At 42.0% G+C, this 18,289-nt stretch overlaps 1 protein-coding gene across 1 annotated transcript in view; it reads right to left on the bottom strand.

Annotated features, from left to right (window-relative positions):
- LOC144720585 (mitogen-activated protein kinase 8) overlaps nt 1-18,289 on the bottom strand; it is a 41,554-nt gene that overhangs the window by 12,162 nt on the left and 11,103 nt on the right. The window contains exons 2-7 of the mRNA XM_078597419.1: nt 10,635-10,805; nt 6,213-6,342; nt 4,803-4,861; nt 3,779-3,917; nt 2,964-3,129; nt 924-995 (exon numbers count right to left, since the gene is read on the bottom strand). Of these exons, the coding sequence (XP_078453545.1) occupies nt 924-995; nt 2,964-3,129; nt 3,779-3,917; nt 4,803-4,861; nt 6,213-6,342; nt 10,635-10,756 (688 nt within the window). The 5' untranslated portion in view covers nt 10,757-10,805. The remainder of the gene's footprint in view (nt 1-923; nt 996-2,963; nt 3,130-3,778; nt 3,918-4,802; nt 4,862-6,212; nt 6,343-10,634; nt 10,806-18,289) is intronic.

Genomic DNA, 18,289 nt, shown 5'->3' with positions numbered 1-18,289 from the left:
GCGAGCAATAGAAATCCACTGTCATTGGGCTGCAAGTGTGGTTAGAATTGCCGAGTCAAGCGGAAGGGAAAAAACTCAGGCTGCAGTGCAGCACAGCCCCGTAAAAAAAGGGCCCTCTGCTAACAATTTAGCAGCGGTGGTATGCAGCATACAACAAATTGTACCTTTTTTAATCTGTCTTCCTCAAACTCTGGCACCGGCAATGCTCCTTGTTATTCAAAATAATGGTTTAAAACAAGCAGTGTGCTTGGTTACGAAACTAATATGCAAATGTGCACGCACACGTGCATAAAAACACAAACGCGTGCAAATAAAAATGTAAAATAAAAATGCTTTTCTTTTTAAAAGTCAGCAGTAAAAAGAAATAAGCCATGAAATAAGTGAAAACAAAAATTCAACATTGTCTAAACTGTAGTAGAACAGAGACTTTTACAGCTATGATTGTGCCAATAATGTTGAGCACTTAAATGTGTGATTGACAAATGAGCAAATTGATTTAAGGGTTTATTTCTGTAACTATTAAAAAATGAAACATTTAAATGCTGCACTTCAAACAAAATTACTTTACTGTAAGTCACCAATAGGAGCAAATTTTATTCCGTAGCGTACATAACAATACGCCAAACATTTTGCTCACAATTTGTTAAATTGAACAAATACGAGCTGGAACTGCTGCCTTTTACCCTGCCACCTTGTTACAATCAGTGTAAGTGTTTGTTTCCCTGTGAAGAGCAAAGATTCAATGATAACACATTTGAATGTGTGTGGCTCACATTAAAACGAGCGATTCACAACGGCTGTTTATGTTTTGAATGTCGGGTGAAGATCAAAAACGAACTCTCAAGAGAAGCAGAGCCCCTTGATGTTGTTAGCGAGGACCAATTTTCTCGTCGGCATACTGGGCGCAGCGTGTGCAAGGATACGGTCAGTGCCAGGGAATAGGACGGCACCTCTGATCATTTCTCCCATGATGCACCCTACTGACCAGATATCAACTGCAACAGGACATGGGAGAGGAATTGGTGGGAACAGTTTACCAGCATGCGGTTGGCGTAACTGTACGGGTAAATAAAAAAAACGCAAACATAAAACAGCCACAAACAAATGGGCACAAATGATATAGGATGACATAATTTAAATAAAAAAATGGCACAACCCTGTGACAAGATTAATCTGCAGACTCTGATGACACTCATGTTTATCTTCACCATATATATTATTTATCATTGCCGTTACAGCTCGGTGACAATGTGTACACACATCCGATGATGGTGGAGATAAAAAAACAGGGATGCGATTGAGTCAACTTTAAAAATGAGCTCAGCATTTTACTCGTGGTCCCTAGGCTGTTTTTACGTGTGCTCTAAAAGCTCAATGTGTCAATTTCCCAACCACCTAGGCTTCTAGCAAGGATACAGTCTTTGCCTGGGAAGAGGATGCGATGACGAATCATTTCCCCAAGCACACAGCCCACAGACCAGATATCCACTACCCAGCATGATTGCGCAGGGCAGACAGCAAACCAGAGAGCATGTAATAGACTCGTTATAAATAAGCAACACGCGTATGGTGTTGAAGCAAGAGCAGCAGTATTATTAGACAACACAGCCAGGTTGCGATGTGTGATGGGTGGGAGACGTTTAAACCTCAAGTGCACCCACGTGTCAATGTGCATGGCAGTTTACTTCTGGTTTGCTTGCGTAGTTGCTGGGTTATGGTGGCTGTTTGGGATACGTTTGGTAAATACACAATCGGCTCTGTGGGGTGTTACCGAAATGAGTCATCTGTCGGCATCGTGGGCTAAGTTTCCGAATTATAAAAAATTACTTAAGAGTGCTTATTTTTGTAACTGTTAAAACAAGGAAACATTACTTATGAAAGATGCACAGGTTTGCATGTATTGACCCTGCCAGATGCTCACCTCGTACCAAGTTGAGTGCAGGGTTTATAAAACTCTAGTCCTCACGATCCACCACGGCACATCATCTTTTCAAATTTAACCAACAAACCTCGGTTTCAATACAGCGCAAGTGATTACAAGCTGCGCAACACCTGATCATTGCAAAACGCATTCCATGTAACTTAGAGAGCACCTGAGTGTGTGCGTACGTGTTTGCCGCAGTTGACATGCAGACAGCTCATTCAAATGTAGACAGAATTCTTGTGCGTGTGTGCGCGTGTCCTAGGTGACGTAGAGCGCTCAGATTAATAAGTGTTCTCTACTTCACGTGGGGGCTATTGTTTGGCAATAATAAGGTGCATGCAGCATGGAACGACTTTATACGGCATGTGGGACATACACACATTCACACACGCACACAAGAACACTTTGAAATTTAATTAACACTCTTTTTGTCACATGGGGCTATTTAAAACTCAACAAATTTTATTTCACCAGGTAAAGGCCCATTGAGCTCTATAGCTCTTTTTCGGAAGTGACCTGGCCACAATGAGAGCTCAACAAAGTGGCTTATCGTGTGGACATTTATAGCAGCCACATTCTCTAAACGCATTTTTCGAAAACGTGGAGGAAAAAACCGGAGGACCTGGAGAAAAATCCACGCGACCATGGGGAGAGACATGCAAACTCCAAATATACAGCAGGCGTCAAGGTCAGGATCGAAGCCACAAATGGAGGGCATAACGCGACTTGGCTTGTAAAGGAATGGAGGAGATTGGTAAACATGGAATGGCGCATAGTGGTGGGTCACAAGGACTTGAGTTTGAGAAAGCCTACTCCAGTGAAACGCCTTGACACATGCCAAGTGCAAAAATGGCACAAAGTGTGACTGACGACGATGACTGTGGCAACCAATGTGCTTTTGCAAATGCACGCCCAATGTTAATTGCGTGCGATGCATGCGTGTTTATATATAAATATATATAACACGTGTCACACAGTGCCACGCCTGTAACATGCCGAGCGAGTGAATGCACGCGCGAGCCTCAGGTCGCCAAGTTACCGTTCTCCGTGTAGCCCATGCCCAGAATGACTTCGGGGGCTCTGTAGTAACGTGTCACAACATAGGGGGTCATCATGAAGCTGTTGCCAGCCGTGCGGGCGAGCCCAAAGTCCAGGATCTTCAGAGTGCAGTCGGACTTCACCACAATGTTACTCGGCTTTAAGTCCTGAGAAGAAACGTAAACACAAAAAAAACCCCCTTTGACGCGAGTGGATTTTGCTGGTAATCCAACGAGTGAAAAACCCATGGGGTGAGGCCAATCGGCCACATTCAGTGCAAAATGGCAACAATCCGTTTTAAACGTCCCATTCAGAAATATCATTCCCGCATGCTTGTCATGGCTGCAGCGATGCCACAGTGGTGCGCTTTGAGCCTGGTTACACAAATCTGATTCCCAGGAATGGCTATCACCGGCGTGTGAGATCTCAGCTGGTCCTGGGCCTCCACTTGATCGAAGCCGTGTGCTGACCAGCATGAAGTTACGGCCATAAAAATCCCCCATGATAGACGTGGCGTGAGGCTGCCATCAATCCATTAGTGGAGTGAGAATGGCTGGAATTTATTTTTATTCTTTAAAACTCATAAAGGCTTGCTCATGAACAGAGATACACAAGATGGCGTTAACAAAGCACACACAATTGGATATCGTTCAGATTTATATAAATAGAAAAGTTAGAAATGCAATAAACAATCGTCATCATCGTGATGCATTATTTTCTTTCCATACCCGAGACAATTACTGGAATAATTTCAAATATCTGCCCACTACGTGCCAACTCAGCTCAATGGATCTACTCCTCAAACTCTCCGCTTACACGGTGGATGATGCCAGCTGAATGTAGATGCTTGATTCCACACAACATTTGGTAGATGAGATAGGACATCCTCTCGTGATCCAGCTCCATCTGAATCACCTGGCAGAGGTTCGCGTCCATCAGTTCCATCACGAGGTACCTGCAGACAAGTCCGGAGTCACAACACATGCCACAACAACAAAACAACTGCCATTTGCCACTAAGTGTCGGTGACGTCACCACCGCGCTTGTGCCATGCTAGGTGCACTTTAAGGCCACGTGAAGTGTTGCACGCCTGCTGGAAGGAGGTCACGGGACAGACCAAGGTGCCATGGGTTGCCCGACCGAGATGAATGTGGCCGATACACCATTTCTGCCCCCTACTATGCCAAACTTTGTGTTTAAGCCGCTCGGCGCTCCGCTCGTTATTGTGAGCGTCGCTCCTCTGCAACACACGCCCCGCACACGCGTGCGAGCACACACACACACCAGACATCAATCCAGAATCCACGTCCCATAAGCCAGCACAGGTGTTCCAGACTGCAGGCACAAGGCGCGTGTGTTTCCGTGTACACCACTAATTTGGCAAAGCTTGCGTGAGGTTTACAAAGAACCTTGCTTATATGTGAACACTCTGGAAAACACCGACTCGTTCATAGTCGCCAAAGTAGGTGGGTGGTGGTTAATTTTCTGATAATGCAATAAGTTCACGTTGTCATTGAGGTGGTTTGTTGAGCTAAACATGATTTGCTATTTTAAAATAGATCAAAGTGCACCGTTGCGTCTGTGCGGTGCTCGCATGCCGAGTGCAACCAAGTGCCAATGCTTGCTTCAATCATGTTCACGTGCAGTATGATTAATCACGGGTTCTTATCAGGTTTTCAATACAAGTCGTGTATATACAAAAATAAATAGCAATGTACTTGCACAATTGTACTGGATTATATAAAACACAAGCCAGATGTACTTTCTACAATAATCTGTGCTGCTGTGATAAATGTGATGGGATGTGTTTTTTAACAAGGCATTCATGCGAATAACTTACACGTCTTGAAACTCCTCCAGTGATTTTTGTGGCGTGAATACATTAAAAAGGCAGATGATCTGCAAGAGATAACGCACGCAAGGCAATTTACAAGGGTGCAGTCGTGATCGCAATTCAACAAAACGATGTACCGCTTAGGGACATAGTTTTCCTCTGCTATCCCAAGCTCAAATAATGCCGCAACAGCAGTTAGCCTATCACACAGACAGTGGTGTGTGTAAACCGAGAAACACTTGGATGGGCAGGATTCTAAAAGTTAATGGCTTATATACATATGGCTTCATGTTTTGAAGTCAAAGCAATAATGGAATTGCGTTTATCTTGATGCATCTGCTGTTTTAAAATGGGGTTTATATTGCTAGCATCAAGGTGCAGTCAAACATCTGTAACACACTGCAACATATTCTTGGTTCTTTCGGTAAAGTCATGTAGAAGGGAAATAATAAAATAATAAAAATAAATCAATAAAATTATCACGACGTTTCGATTGCAACACAAGCAATCATCATCAGATGTGAAAACCACAGCAAGAAAATTGCACTGCAACATGTAACGTATTATTTTACACCGGGAGTTTAAACGATGGATAATCTCACGTAATCTGTCTACAATGCAAAACTGAGTTTGGTTGGATATTGCCAGTACCTCATATTATTAACCAGAAAAAACAGAATTGCACGTATTTTAATACAGTAAAAGAAAATGCAATCGTATTTGGCGGATCATAATTGAGTGTTTATGTTTTTGGTCTCTACAGTAAACGTAATGAGAATTAGTCCCACTAATGAAATCAACATGTCTATTTTTTTTTAATGACTACTACAGCTCTAATGACGATGGTTAAAATGCGAGTAGGCAGCCAAAGAGCACAGCTGTTACCCCCCCTCCCTGCTTGGCCAAGCCCCCGACTCTGGTACCCACCCCACCTCCCCCGCCCCCCCCAGAACCCTGCGGTGTCGTGTCAGGCCCAGTGGACGCTCCCACCCTCCCCGCGTAGCTGGCAGAACCCTGCAGGGCGGAATTTTATACTGGTAGGAACGAAGTGGACCAGACCACCAATAGATTATATCGTCCGTCCGTCCGTCCGTGTATCAACATCGCCCCCTACAAAAACCTTTTGACTCAGTGGGGCTTTCCTGGCTTAACAAGTGTAATAATACATTATGTTTATATTCTTTGGTTATTCGTTCCTACCAGCCCACCCCGCAGGGTCCTGTTCCCCACCTGCCAGAGGTGGGACAAAGTCATTGTTATGCAAGTCCAAGTCGAGTCGCAAGTCATCAAATTCATGACTCGAGTCTGACTCGAGTCCAAGTCACATGACTCGAGTCCACACCTCTGCCACCTGCCCACCCTTTCGCTGGAACTCTCCATGAGCAACAGCGGCCGGGCGTGTGGTGTCATACGCACGTTTTTGTGATTGACACATTTCATGAGCACCAGCTCCCGGTAGGCGCGCTTGGCATGCGTCTGGTTTTGGAAAGGGCGGCTCAGCTTCTTTATGGCGACGTTCCGATTCTGCATGATGTCATACGCCGCACTGGGGTGAGCGCGGGGGATTGGGGGCACGGGGGAGGAGGCAGCGGAGCAATGTTAGAAAACAAACGTGATGGGGTACGTGGATGCACAACACAAGCCTGCTCGAGCGGCACTCAAAAGCACACGTTGTTATTTGTTTATTGAAACGGTGGCAGGTATGAGAGTACCGCAGGGAATTGTAAAAAAAACACATCTTTTTTGAAAACTCACGTATTTTAATGTGTGCAAATTACATTTTAAAAGTAACTCAACTTTCTAAACTCATTATTAATCAAGACAACTTTCGGTCACAGAACAAATTGACATTATTTGTCATCGAAGGCCATTCCACCACGAGACTACACCTTCTAACCTTAACCTATGTGACAATGACAGATTTCTACTAACGGCCAAGCAAGCTGTGGAAAATTACCTCCATTGCCAAAAGCCTATCATCTAGAAGCTGTCACCAACAATACAGTGAACGCAGCAGCCAACAACGCTTTTTTTCTACGTAAAAACACTCTTGTACTTGTAACACAGGGTCTATGGGCAAGGCTAAATCCCGATTAGATCCTGATCTTTAAAAATGCAATTTGCCCTCTGAGCACTGCCCCGTGATTTGTAGTTTTTTTTTCAACCATGGAAGAGTGAAAAAACAAAGACGTAATGTGCAATTCGCTGCCTTGGCCTGACCAATCAATGCAGCCAAGCTGTGCTGACGAAGAAGCAGGATTCCTCCAACAGTGCTGGCCATCGTAATCCATTAACTGGTTGTCAATATACTTTGTTTTTTTTTGTCGTCAACAGAACGGTGAGAGCAAACCGGCAAGCGTAAGTTGTAGCCATCCATTGTGAAATAGCTTTATAGCTCATGGGATTTCTTCAGCATAAATAAATATTCTGATCTGAGAAGTCTCCTCTGATGTGAGAAGTCTCAGATGAGAACATTTATTTGAGAAATCTCATTTGCAAGCACGCTCTTAGAAAGGTCCACTTGCTCATTATAAAATGTGCTGGCATAGACACCCTGCAGTGGATATCAAACATGTAACAATTAATTCACCGGCCAAAGGGATAATAAATCACAATTTAGGATCGTGATTCAATAAAAAAGATGTTGATTATTATTTTTCTCCCCGTTTCCTGCGTCGCTTGCATTGTTTCTCGTTTATTCCGATTAGTTTGTACGGTCCCTCGCTTATTGCGTTCGGGTGAATGTCACATTCGCATATCATTTACATAAATTGACAATTATTTATTCTCATACGCACAATTTGTTGCTTGTATTTTGAGGATAACACATTAGTGAATGCAAAATACAGTACACGTGCAGATTTTTGTGTTTAAATGGAATCCAGTCATAGCACGTGCAGACAAAGAGATGTACACGCAGGTATCTCTACTACCGTAATTGAACGCAAACAGGATTTTAATAATTTAAATCACCCCCGTCCTATAGAGTGCAGTGGTCGTGCAGCGTTTGGTGCACTGCGCTATAAACCCATCAACCTTAGCCTAATTCCTGACCACAGAAACATTTCTGCAGCAAGTGAATAACCGAACCGGTCCTGGCTGCCCCACTCCAGCCTTCACCAACACCACACTGACCGCCATCGAGGAGTCTGCTGTAAAACAACCCTCCCCATGCCTACAATGGTGCAGGGAGAGGCATACGCAGCAGTGATTTGACAAAGAGCTGTAAAATATAAGTCAATTTACAGGAAACGGTTGCTGTAATTAGTAAATTAATTCCCCCTGTAGCTTGCTTTCCCAGGGTTCTTCCTAATCATGTTTTATCGTCTCCTCCCCCCCCCCTGTTAACTGAAAGGACACGCATTGCCAATTCTTAGGCCTGGTTTGTATTTAGCCTTCCCTGAACTGCGTGGCACTGAGATGTTGTGTAAAAACAAGAGTGCCCTTGTAGTTTGCCCTTGCAACACGGTACAATGTAATAGACATGAGAACGGGGCTGAACGGTCGTGCACTCGGCCTCTATAAAACGGAAACATCACAGCTGCTTTGTTAATAGTAGATAATCAATACATTCAGCATTTCATATTACACGCTCGGCTGAGAGAGAGAAACGACAGCGCATTGTCAATTGAAATATGAGCAAAAGTGCTTTGTGTACAGCATCTGCTTTCTTGGCAAAACATTTCCACACAAAATGGGCCCAAATCTTAAATAAAAGATTTTTTTAATAATACTGCACAGTAAGACAAAATTGTACTTTTAAGCAGATACTATAAATTAACGCTGAGTAAAAATAAAACATAAGCAATACGCTTATGTCACTTGTCAAAATAGTTGAGCATTTCATGAAATTCCTAGCTTCCCATGTCACCGTCAAATTCTGTAGGTCATATCTTTGGGAGGTTTTTTTTTGCAGTAAAGGGCATTTCCCCGAGACCTCCCCTACAGGCAGCGAAACAAAGGAACCTAACGACCCATTAAAAAGTATACTGGGGGGGGGGGGGGGGCACACCGGGCATCGCTTTCATTTACAAAGCGACTTTGAACAACACCCGCGTCATTCCATTGCAGTCGTTGCTGTCAAAAAACACAGCAAAATCGCCGTCAAATTTTCAAACAAATATTTTCGGAATAGGGTGGTTGGACAAATTTGGCAAGCCCAAGAATACAAATTTCACAATTAACCTATTGGTTAATTATGTACAGTTTTAGCAAATATGGCTTATGTAAGGAAAAGGTTAATGGTTTTTGAGTGTAGCTTAATTGTTTCATGTACAGCGCTTTGAGATACTTCAATATGACAAGGCGCTTTATAAAATAGAGGTTATTATTATTATTCATGGTTTGACCCATACATCAAGCCCGATGTACCATCACCACCCTGGCAAAGATGGAAAGGGTAGTTCATCTGACAACATCTGACACTGTGGTATTTCTATCAAGGTGGTAAGATCCCTGAATTACAGTCCTAAATAGCTGAACTACAATGGCCAAGTAAAATATCACTGCTCGAGAATGATTAAAGTTTCTGAAAGATTCCTTCAAAATCATAGAACTGCCCATGAGGAATTGTGGATGCTTGCATAAACCGCTTTAAATAAATTATCCCCGTTCATAATTTGTACAGTTTAAAAATCCAAAGTGTAAAATTCCACTTGCAGTGTATTACTAAACTGTCTGTGGTATTATTTTTTTATTTGTTGTGTAATTGCCTGGAATTGAAATTGCTTGATCACTACATAGCCAGGACCCCAAGCTATGGAAATGTATATTACCAAACGTGAAATGAATGTAGTAATTTTCAACCATAACTACTACTGCACTCATCATAATCGAGCAAGTTTAATCAGAGTAACTATTATTATAAACCTCAATGTTGCCTCCGCGATATTAATGTTACAGTAAATATCACCAGTCATTACCACTATAATTACTTCACCACTATAACACCAATCAAATACCATTAGTTATAACGAGTGGGAAATCCAATGCGGCGCTTTAACCGAAACAATTACGTTTAAGGGGTCACATTTCCAGAGACCATCTGTTTTAAGTTAGCACGCAAGAGTCGGGCTCACACTGTTGTATAATCACCACCTGCAGTAAAAGTGCCTCATCAATATTCTTATCGTCCGCACTCCCGGATCGATCCCCACACACTCCTATTATCGGTGGTAAAATGCAGATGAGAGGGGGAGTCAAGCGGTAAATTCACCCACCCCTTCATCCTAATATTCGCATTAATCCACATTTAACCGTGGAAAAGATGAAGACCTCGTACCATGTTGCTGATGCTGATCAGTAATGTTGATATCAGTGGCAGCCACATGATGCTGATGATCATCGTGGTCATGCTACCGCTACCTAACTCATTGTATTATCCACTTTCAAATACAGTTATAACAAGAGTCATCCAGAAGTAATGCAACATTTTGATTTAAAGCTTTCGTGACTGCAGGGATTCATATTCTTGGTTCTTTCGGTAAAGTCACGTAGAAGGGAAATAATAAAATAAAAATATATAAAACAATTGCTATATTGTTTTTTATTTATTTTATTTTATTATGTCCCTTCTACGTGACTTTACCGAAAGAACCAAGAATAAGTAATGCAAAGTTCATCCGAACATCCACCGTTAACCAGGGCTTTCCTTGCACGGACAAAGGGAGTCATTTGCATGGGCGACAGGTTTCGCTTGAAGGGCATCCCATATCTCCTCGGGTAAGAGGATCTTATCTGTGCGACACAACAGGACATTAACAATACAATGTGGATTCATATCGCAGTTATAAACTGCGCCGCGGGCGAGCAGGCCGTTTATGGCAAACGACTACTCACCAGACGATGCCCTGAGCGCCCGAGCCGATGGGTTTGAGGTTCTGGTAGCGCTTGAGGACAGTGAAGGTGGAATCTCCAACCTCCACGCTGTAGAACTGCGTCTCCAACTTGCATTTACTCATGATGGCAGATTGGGTCCGTGGACGTCCACACGGTTTCCACAGCGGCTATCTGTGGCGCAGAGGGAGGAAAGGGTTCAATGGTAAGTGTGGAGGGAAACTTTGTGATGGGAGACTGGGGGGGGTTCAGATTCAGGCCCCTACTTGGGCACCACAATGAAATTGAGTGGTATCAATTGAGATAATCAAAAACAAATCATTTGAAATGTTCACGAAACCCATGGTACTTTAAGTGCACAAATGACTCCTATTTTAGTTTAATGGGGGAAAAAAGACTAATTTGCGGGCTGTGCTTAGGTCCGAGTTATTTCAGTAGGTTTTGAGTCAATGACCCTGAAAAAGGAACCTAATATTTCCTCACTAAAACAGGCCCTGCCAAAGTACATTATATGTTAAGCACTGAATTACTGACCAACTTGAGTGGTGAATTTTTGGTAAATGATTTCAGCTGCCTTTTAAAACACATGCTTCTGCATCCAGGGCTATGTGGTAGGCAGCAAAAGGGAAGTGCCGAAAAATACATTGTTGTACTGTACTATGCTAACACATCTACTTTGCCCTCCATAACCAACCCAAATGGACCAGGGTGATGAAGTATGGTCAAATATCCCTTGCAGCATGGGGGACTAACATAAGGACAAGACATGTACAACACATTATACAAATTCGGAATTTCAATTATGAATTAGGAATGGAAACTATGCTTCTATTTTTCAGTTGTCTTTTTATCAATTTGATTATACATTTAGCAGCAATGTCTTTAATGACTGTTATAAATGCAAGGCAAAATTACAATGATTAAAATTGGCATCAATATTACAACCCACATAATTGGACAATAATTCAATCATTTCAGCTAGAGGTTTACACTTACCAACATATGCAAAAAATTAAATGAATATACACGTGTTATATTTCCAATGTAAACACTCCAGAAAGGGCATCTCAATAATATCTGTTCTGGTTGTTTAATATGGAAAACATCCATCTGGTATGATGCAAAAGCACGGTTTAATGATGATTGGTAAGTGGCTAACAATCTCCACTAGTTGTTACATTAATAGACGGCAGGGTGGTGGCAGTGGTGACACTTGTGCCTCACGTAAAAAAAAAGGTCCTTGGGTTCGATTCCTGACCAGGATACCTTTCTGTGTGGCATTTTGTTTGCTCTCTCTCTTTTCTGCATGGCGTTCTCCGGGTTCTCCCATTTCCTTCCACAGCTGAAGTTATAAACCATAACTGGTACAAACATCTCTGGAAAATGTTATTTGCAAATGACTCAATTTGGATCACAGATAGCAACACCCCCCCCAAACTGCGAGAAACTGGGCAGGACCCTCCCGAAAAAGAGTCTTGAGACTCGGTGAGGCTTTCCTGAGTAATCAAGCATAGTAATAATAATGATGATACATGACCTCGCCGAAAATAAACTCTCCTCTATCGCTTTGAACAAAATACCGTACGGCCACTCTGTTGTGCATTCCATTAAAGTCTAAAATAAAATACTGTAGGTAAAAATGCCACAATGTTAACGTAGGAAACAATTTATAGGCAAGATGCATATCCTGGAGTTCAGTGGAAGAGCAAGCGGCTTGGAATCATCCTTGCCGGGGTTGATCAAATACGTACCACTTTCTAAGGGGGTAGTCAATAGTGAGTGCCCTATGGTTAGACTTGCCTCCACCATAGGAATGGGAATTTCCACAACAGACACAGGGTTGTAAACAGTGCATTTAAGCAGGAACTCTGTTTGGCAGAGTATATTTTCATCAAAGTTGCTGGCTTTCACAATTGCCTCTACGCATTAAACCTAACAGCGAGAAACATGTCAAATGTTTTAAAATCCATGTCAGTCATGCCCACACAGAATCTTTAATTTGCCATCTTTCCAAATTTAGCTTTTATGTCATTGTACAAAATCCGTACAGATACACACAGACACACAATATAGGAAACAAAATGATTTCATTTGGTCAGCTTGTGGATTTGAATATCACAACTGATGTAAAAAGCTGCAGAAATAATTGCGTATTCCACGCTTCTATTTATCCAGGCGTTCCATAATTTCAGTCCTCCCGATCCACCCAAATAGGCATTTTGATGTTTACCAATCTTCTCCCCATTCATATACAAATCAAGTTGTTATGCACTCCATTCACTTGATAATTACTAAACAGCCCCACGTGACAAAGAGTGGTAATTTAAATTAAGATAAAGCCATTGTATGTGTGCGTATACATACATCTCCCACATTACATGAAGATATCTATTTGAATTTTAATCAATGCTCTATCTCACGCACACACACAGCTATTGTTTAGTAATCATCAGGTGCATACAGTAGTGTGTAACGACAAGTTGGATTTGAATGGCCAGACTGAGGGATCAAGATGGCTGGAGTTGAAAAGCTATGCCTCAATCCATGAAAGGAATGTGGAAGATGTGGGGCTTAAGATCTTAGAGTTAACGTGAGTGCAGACTTGGTGAATGACAGTGAACTCATCATGACCTCAACGGTATTTAATCTTATAAAGCACTGTTGGAAAACACGAATCTCACGATTTACACATTTGGTATTTGCAAGCATAGTATTTACAAAAGTACTGTATATCAAAACATGGAAATTAATAGAAGCATTCAAAATTGGAATCGTTCAATAATAAAAACATAACAAGCAATGTATTTCATACAAATGATGTTCAATCGATTTCCAACAAATGATACTGCAAAATATAAATGTGGTATATCCTGTAGATGTAGAATAAGTTACTCTCCACCCCATGGCGATTTACTAATTAATCTTCAAAATTGAGGGTCACGGTTTGATTCAAGAATGAAAGTTATCTTTTTTTTACACCGTGGTAAATAATCGACTGTCTCCAGGGATAAACTGAACCTATTACATATAACACATCGATTCTCACACACGTGATCGCATGAATTAATCATGACTTAGAATCCTCAATATTAATGATAAAGTGATGCATCATTAACACCTTTAGTTGACCCGTGTTGAAGGGGCGCGATGGTGGTGAGATGTTAACTACTTCGCCTAGTATACAGGAACTCGTGGGTTCCATTCCGGCCTGTATATTTAGAGTTTGCATACTCTCCCCGTGGACGCGTGGATTTTTTTATCCGGGTCCTACGGGTTTTCCCTCCACATTAAGAATCAACATGAGTTTAAGAGTATTTGGCTGATATACATCTCCACGTGATAAGCCACTTCGTTCGGCTATCATTTGTGACAGCCGGGTTGCTTCTGAAAAAAGCGAGATAGCTCAGTGGGCCCTTACCTTACCTTGTAAAATAAAATAAAAATTGTTCAAGTTTACACCATTGGAACCTCATTTGCCAGTAAAAAATATGATAATTGGTTTTTTACCCTTCTATATGGCAACAAAACTGACACCTTTTTTACAAGGAGTCATGTTTACATAGACCACAATACCTGCGGTCATAATGCAAAAAAAACAGAACTCTGATAATGTATGCACTGTCCTTGAAGTTGATTGGTCCACACCCGAGACAGCTTTCCTTAGAGCCTAGTCTCACATGGGTTAGACCAGACGACGCCAAAAGGCGCCAAAGGTGTCAGTTTTGTTGCCAGATAGAAGGGTAAAAAAACAATTATCTTGTTCAAGTTTATTTTAATAGTTTGAGTTTAATCTGAAAGCTCGGGAGGAGCGGTGTGGCTACGCTGCTGCATCCAGAGAGAAAGTGCTTGCAAGCAGAGGCCTACTGTATGTAAATAGAAAAAAAAGTTAAGGAACAATTGTGCACTGTTTTTCCTCCTTGCTGCATTGCAGCACACACAAGGGTTTTTTTTCCCACGCTCTGCTGCCCCAACGCTTGAGCAAACTCGGATTTTTCCAACCCCCCCCACCACTACCACCACAACACACCCAATTCACAAACAATCCACACCATCCCCCCAACTCCACGGAAACGTGCGTGTGACTTTCAAGCAATGCTCTCTCACTCTCGCTCACTGGACAACCTCTACCTTATAACCTAAAGATTAAAAAAGGTAAAAGTGTTTTGAAAAACCGCCAAAGTTTTAGTCGAATCTTGATTAGCTGGGGTAATGATATGGGTTGCGACGGGTAGTCCGGATAGAACAAAAACATGGACAAATGCAACACTTAAGTAAATAAAACTTGAGAAAGTATGTACGGTATTGTTTACCTACGTGGAATATGGGCGGAAGATGTGTGGCCCGTTTTGTTTGCTTTTTAAAGCAATCGATTTACTTAGGCGACTTGTTTTGGGTTGCCCACCAGTGGGCATTGAATCACGGGTCACCACCACTGGGCTGTTTTCATTCTAAAATGGTCCTCTCCTTTAACAAATTCGCCATTTACCGACAAAAGCACCACTCAAAAAGTGCCTCCTTATTCCTACTCAAAAATCAATTTGTTAAAAACGGTTCGATTTTAAGTCTGCGCGTTGTTGCTGTCTCAACGTTTCTCTCAATCCTGTCGCTCATCTCCAAGCTTTGATCCCCCTTCTCTTTATTTCTCGATTCGGCCCAAACACACAGCACTTACTTGTACCTGCACCTAACTTCATTTTATTTCTGGCACCTCTTGCAACCCAAATCGGTTGCACCGTCTTCTTCAATTCGCGTGTTGTTCATGCCATTGTTAAGACTGAAATAGAGAGAGCTTACCCGCACATATACCCAAATGTTTGCAACGGTCTATTTCAATTCGCGCGTGTTCATGTCACTGTTAGACTAAAATATAGAGAGCTTACTCGCACATATACCTTACTTTCTCTCTTGTACCTCTTGCTCTCATGTTATATTTGCACTGGTTTTTGCCAAGCGTGCGTCCTCGTTTTGCGACTGTTAAATAGCCCTTTTGTCAGTTGTGCAATATTCCATAAGAACCCTGTGCTCGTTCTCTGTAATGTTGATGTTGTCTTTTGTTTCCGTTGCTGCTCTGCTCGCGCAGCACGCATCTCTCCCTTTCAAAAAGTCGGGCAAACAGGCTAAAAGGGCATCCATCTGTGGAATAAGTACAAATAAACGAAAGAATGAAAACAGCGTAAAAGTGTTTTCATAACCATAATTAATCCACAATCCGGATAACTGAGAGTTGATCTCGATGTGCCTTATTAATTTAATAAAACCTTGTTCTGTTAAAATGTAAGTACACAAAACAGTTACATTACAGAGCATGTGAATGTACATCTCACAATGCTGTACAGAATAGTTGGACATGATTCATAGGACAAAACCGAGGTGTGTGTGTATATATAGTATATGCAATTTTTTACAGCCCTTGGGCAATCCACAGCTGGATAAAAAGGCCTATCATGCCACGTCAGTCATGGGGGTTGTTTGTCCATACTTTGCCACGCTGGTTAATATAGGTTGGTCAAGGGAAGGCCCAAAGGGCCGGTTCAGATATCACTCTTTGCTGATGTTAACAGTGGCCAGGAATTGTACTCAAGATTTCCAGGTTCATAGCACAGTGCATTTACCACATGTATTACTGCTCCCCCCAGGGTATTTTCTCAATGTATATATTTTTTTCTCCTTAGAGAAGAGACAGCAACGGGCAGAAGACATGCAGAACCTGATTTTAGGCTGGGAGTTGACAGAAAGCATGGCTGTAAGGAAGGCCATTTCAGACACGGGCAGCAGAGAAGAAGGAGCGATCTCCCACTGCGTGATGATTTACCGTGGGGCTACCATTTTATGGGGGAACATTTTATTGAAAAATCCAACAGCCCATAACTTTCAAGCACTGTAGATCTGTCTAAATCTTAAACGGTGCTCACGTGCTCTAAATCATGAAGAGGCTTCATCTGTATGTTACCGATTGTGCGGCTGTTACACGGGAGTGACACCGGCAAGACAATAAATGTTAAAAATACCGACATGCGGATAGCAATGATCTACAGCACGTGTCAAATTTCTCTGCACTGTACGACGGTGGTCTTGACCGTAAACTGAGGACATTACTGCCGATTTAACGGCTTCTTCCCTGACCACCTTGGAGGCTGCATGATAAGCAGGAGAAAACAAAAATCATTGCACAATACAATACTGCTGCTGCCATCCAAGCCGCACTAACCAAACACGGTGAAGTATGGTCAAATAACTCCGACGAACCCCTGCGGCGTGGGGAGGCTCTCATCCAGTGTATTGGAAGAAGCCTGTACATGTACAAAACTGTACATTCTGCTATGCCATCACCTGGTAGATGACAGGTCCATTGGACTGTACACACATACAAGCTGAATTTAATTGGTCACTTCACAGGTAGCAAAACACTGGATATATTCCCATAAGATGATAATGAGTAAGGTAAAGCTGCAGCCATGAGATTTATTGATCAAGCCACAGCCGGCAAAAGGTGCTTCTACTCGTGAGGTCAAAAGCCTCCCCCCCCCCGAGATTATATCTCGGCCCAATTTTTCACACCGGTTAGACGTCTTGGAAGAGATGGGTTAATACCGACAACTTTAACCCCAGCATGATAGGCTGTGATGTACCCATGTATTATACCACTGGGTGGACAGAGGCTGGGGTGAGGGATTTAAGAAAGTTGCACCGTCGCTTCAACTGCCACGCCAGGAGAATGAACCAGCGACCTCTGGATTGTTAGGCCACAGTGCTAAATATTACACCGCAAAAGCACTCAGGTGCTGTATAAGTAAAACAAGTTTAATTCGCAGCACTTTCCCGTGTGTGGTTATTACACATTCGCGAAGCTACACTCTTTCAAAGAGTTAATTATTTATGTTGAAGGCCATGGGCTATAGTTAACCTTGCATTGAGAGACATGTCCTTTGCAATTCAGCTTATGTACTGCCACAGAACACTAAGCCGAGCATGAAAACAAGCATCTGTGCCTCTTGTATGTTTACTCTCGTATAACCCATCACCTGAAAGGCTGATGAAGAAAAGTTACATATCATTGAAGCTTGGCTTTAAATTGTTTACAGTCATGTATTCCATTTTTGTTCACTGTGCATGAACATATCTGTCACATTACATGGCAGTAATTATTAATTCTGATAAGTGTTTTGTTGAAATAATTAAGTGTCAGTATTTTCTTATATTCATCATTATTGTGATGATTATCAGCCATTGTCTGTCCACTCCTGGATGAAGGCCTCCCCCCATGCCATCGCCATCCCTCAGTCTTAGAATGTATAGTAGGAAAGATAGTCCTTCAGAGTATATTATGAGCAATTATTTTTCTTAAAACGACCACAAAAAAAAAAATCTGTATTCAGGCATATTTGACATTATCAAGTTTAACGTGAATACAATTTAAGCAATACACTTCTGAAGTTAACACAATTATACATGGAGATGCCTTTCAAATGTAGGTATTTCAAAAGCATTTCTCCACGAGTCATGTTTCTTTTTACATCAATCAATATCCATTATTTATAATCATGTGAGAGTCCTTTGAGCCAAAATAGGAGATATGTGCTCAAAAGCAATGAAGTTCAAATGATAAAGCAACATCATACAGGGTCAGAATAATTAAGCAATACAGAAAAAAACATAAA

This window comes from Lampetra planeri, chromosome 9, assembly GCF_965212315.1.
Source record: "Lampetra planeri chromosome 9, kcLamPlan1.2.h2, whole genome shotgun sequence".
Taxonomy (NCBI): Eukaryota; Metazoa; Chordata; class Hyperoartia; order Petromyzontiformes; family Petromyzontidae; genus Lampetra; species Lampetra planeri.
The sequence above is the reverse complement of the archived record's forward strand: the minus strand, read 5'-3'. Positions and strand labels throughout refer to the sequence as shown.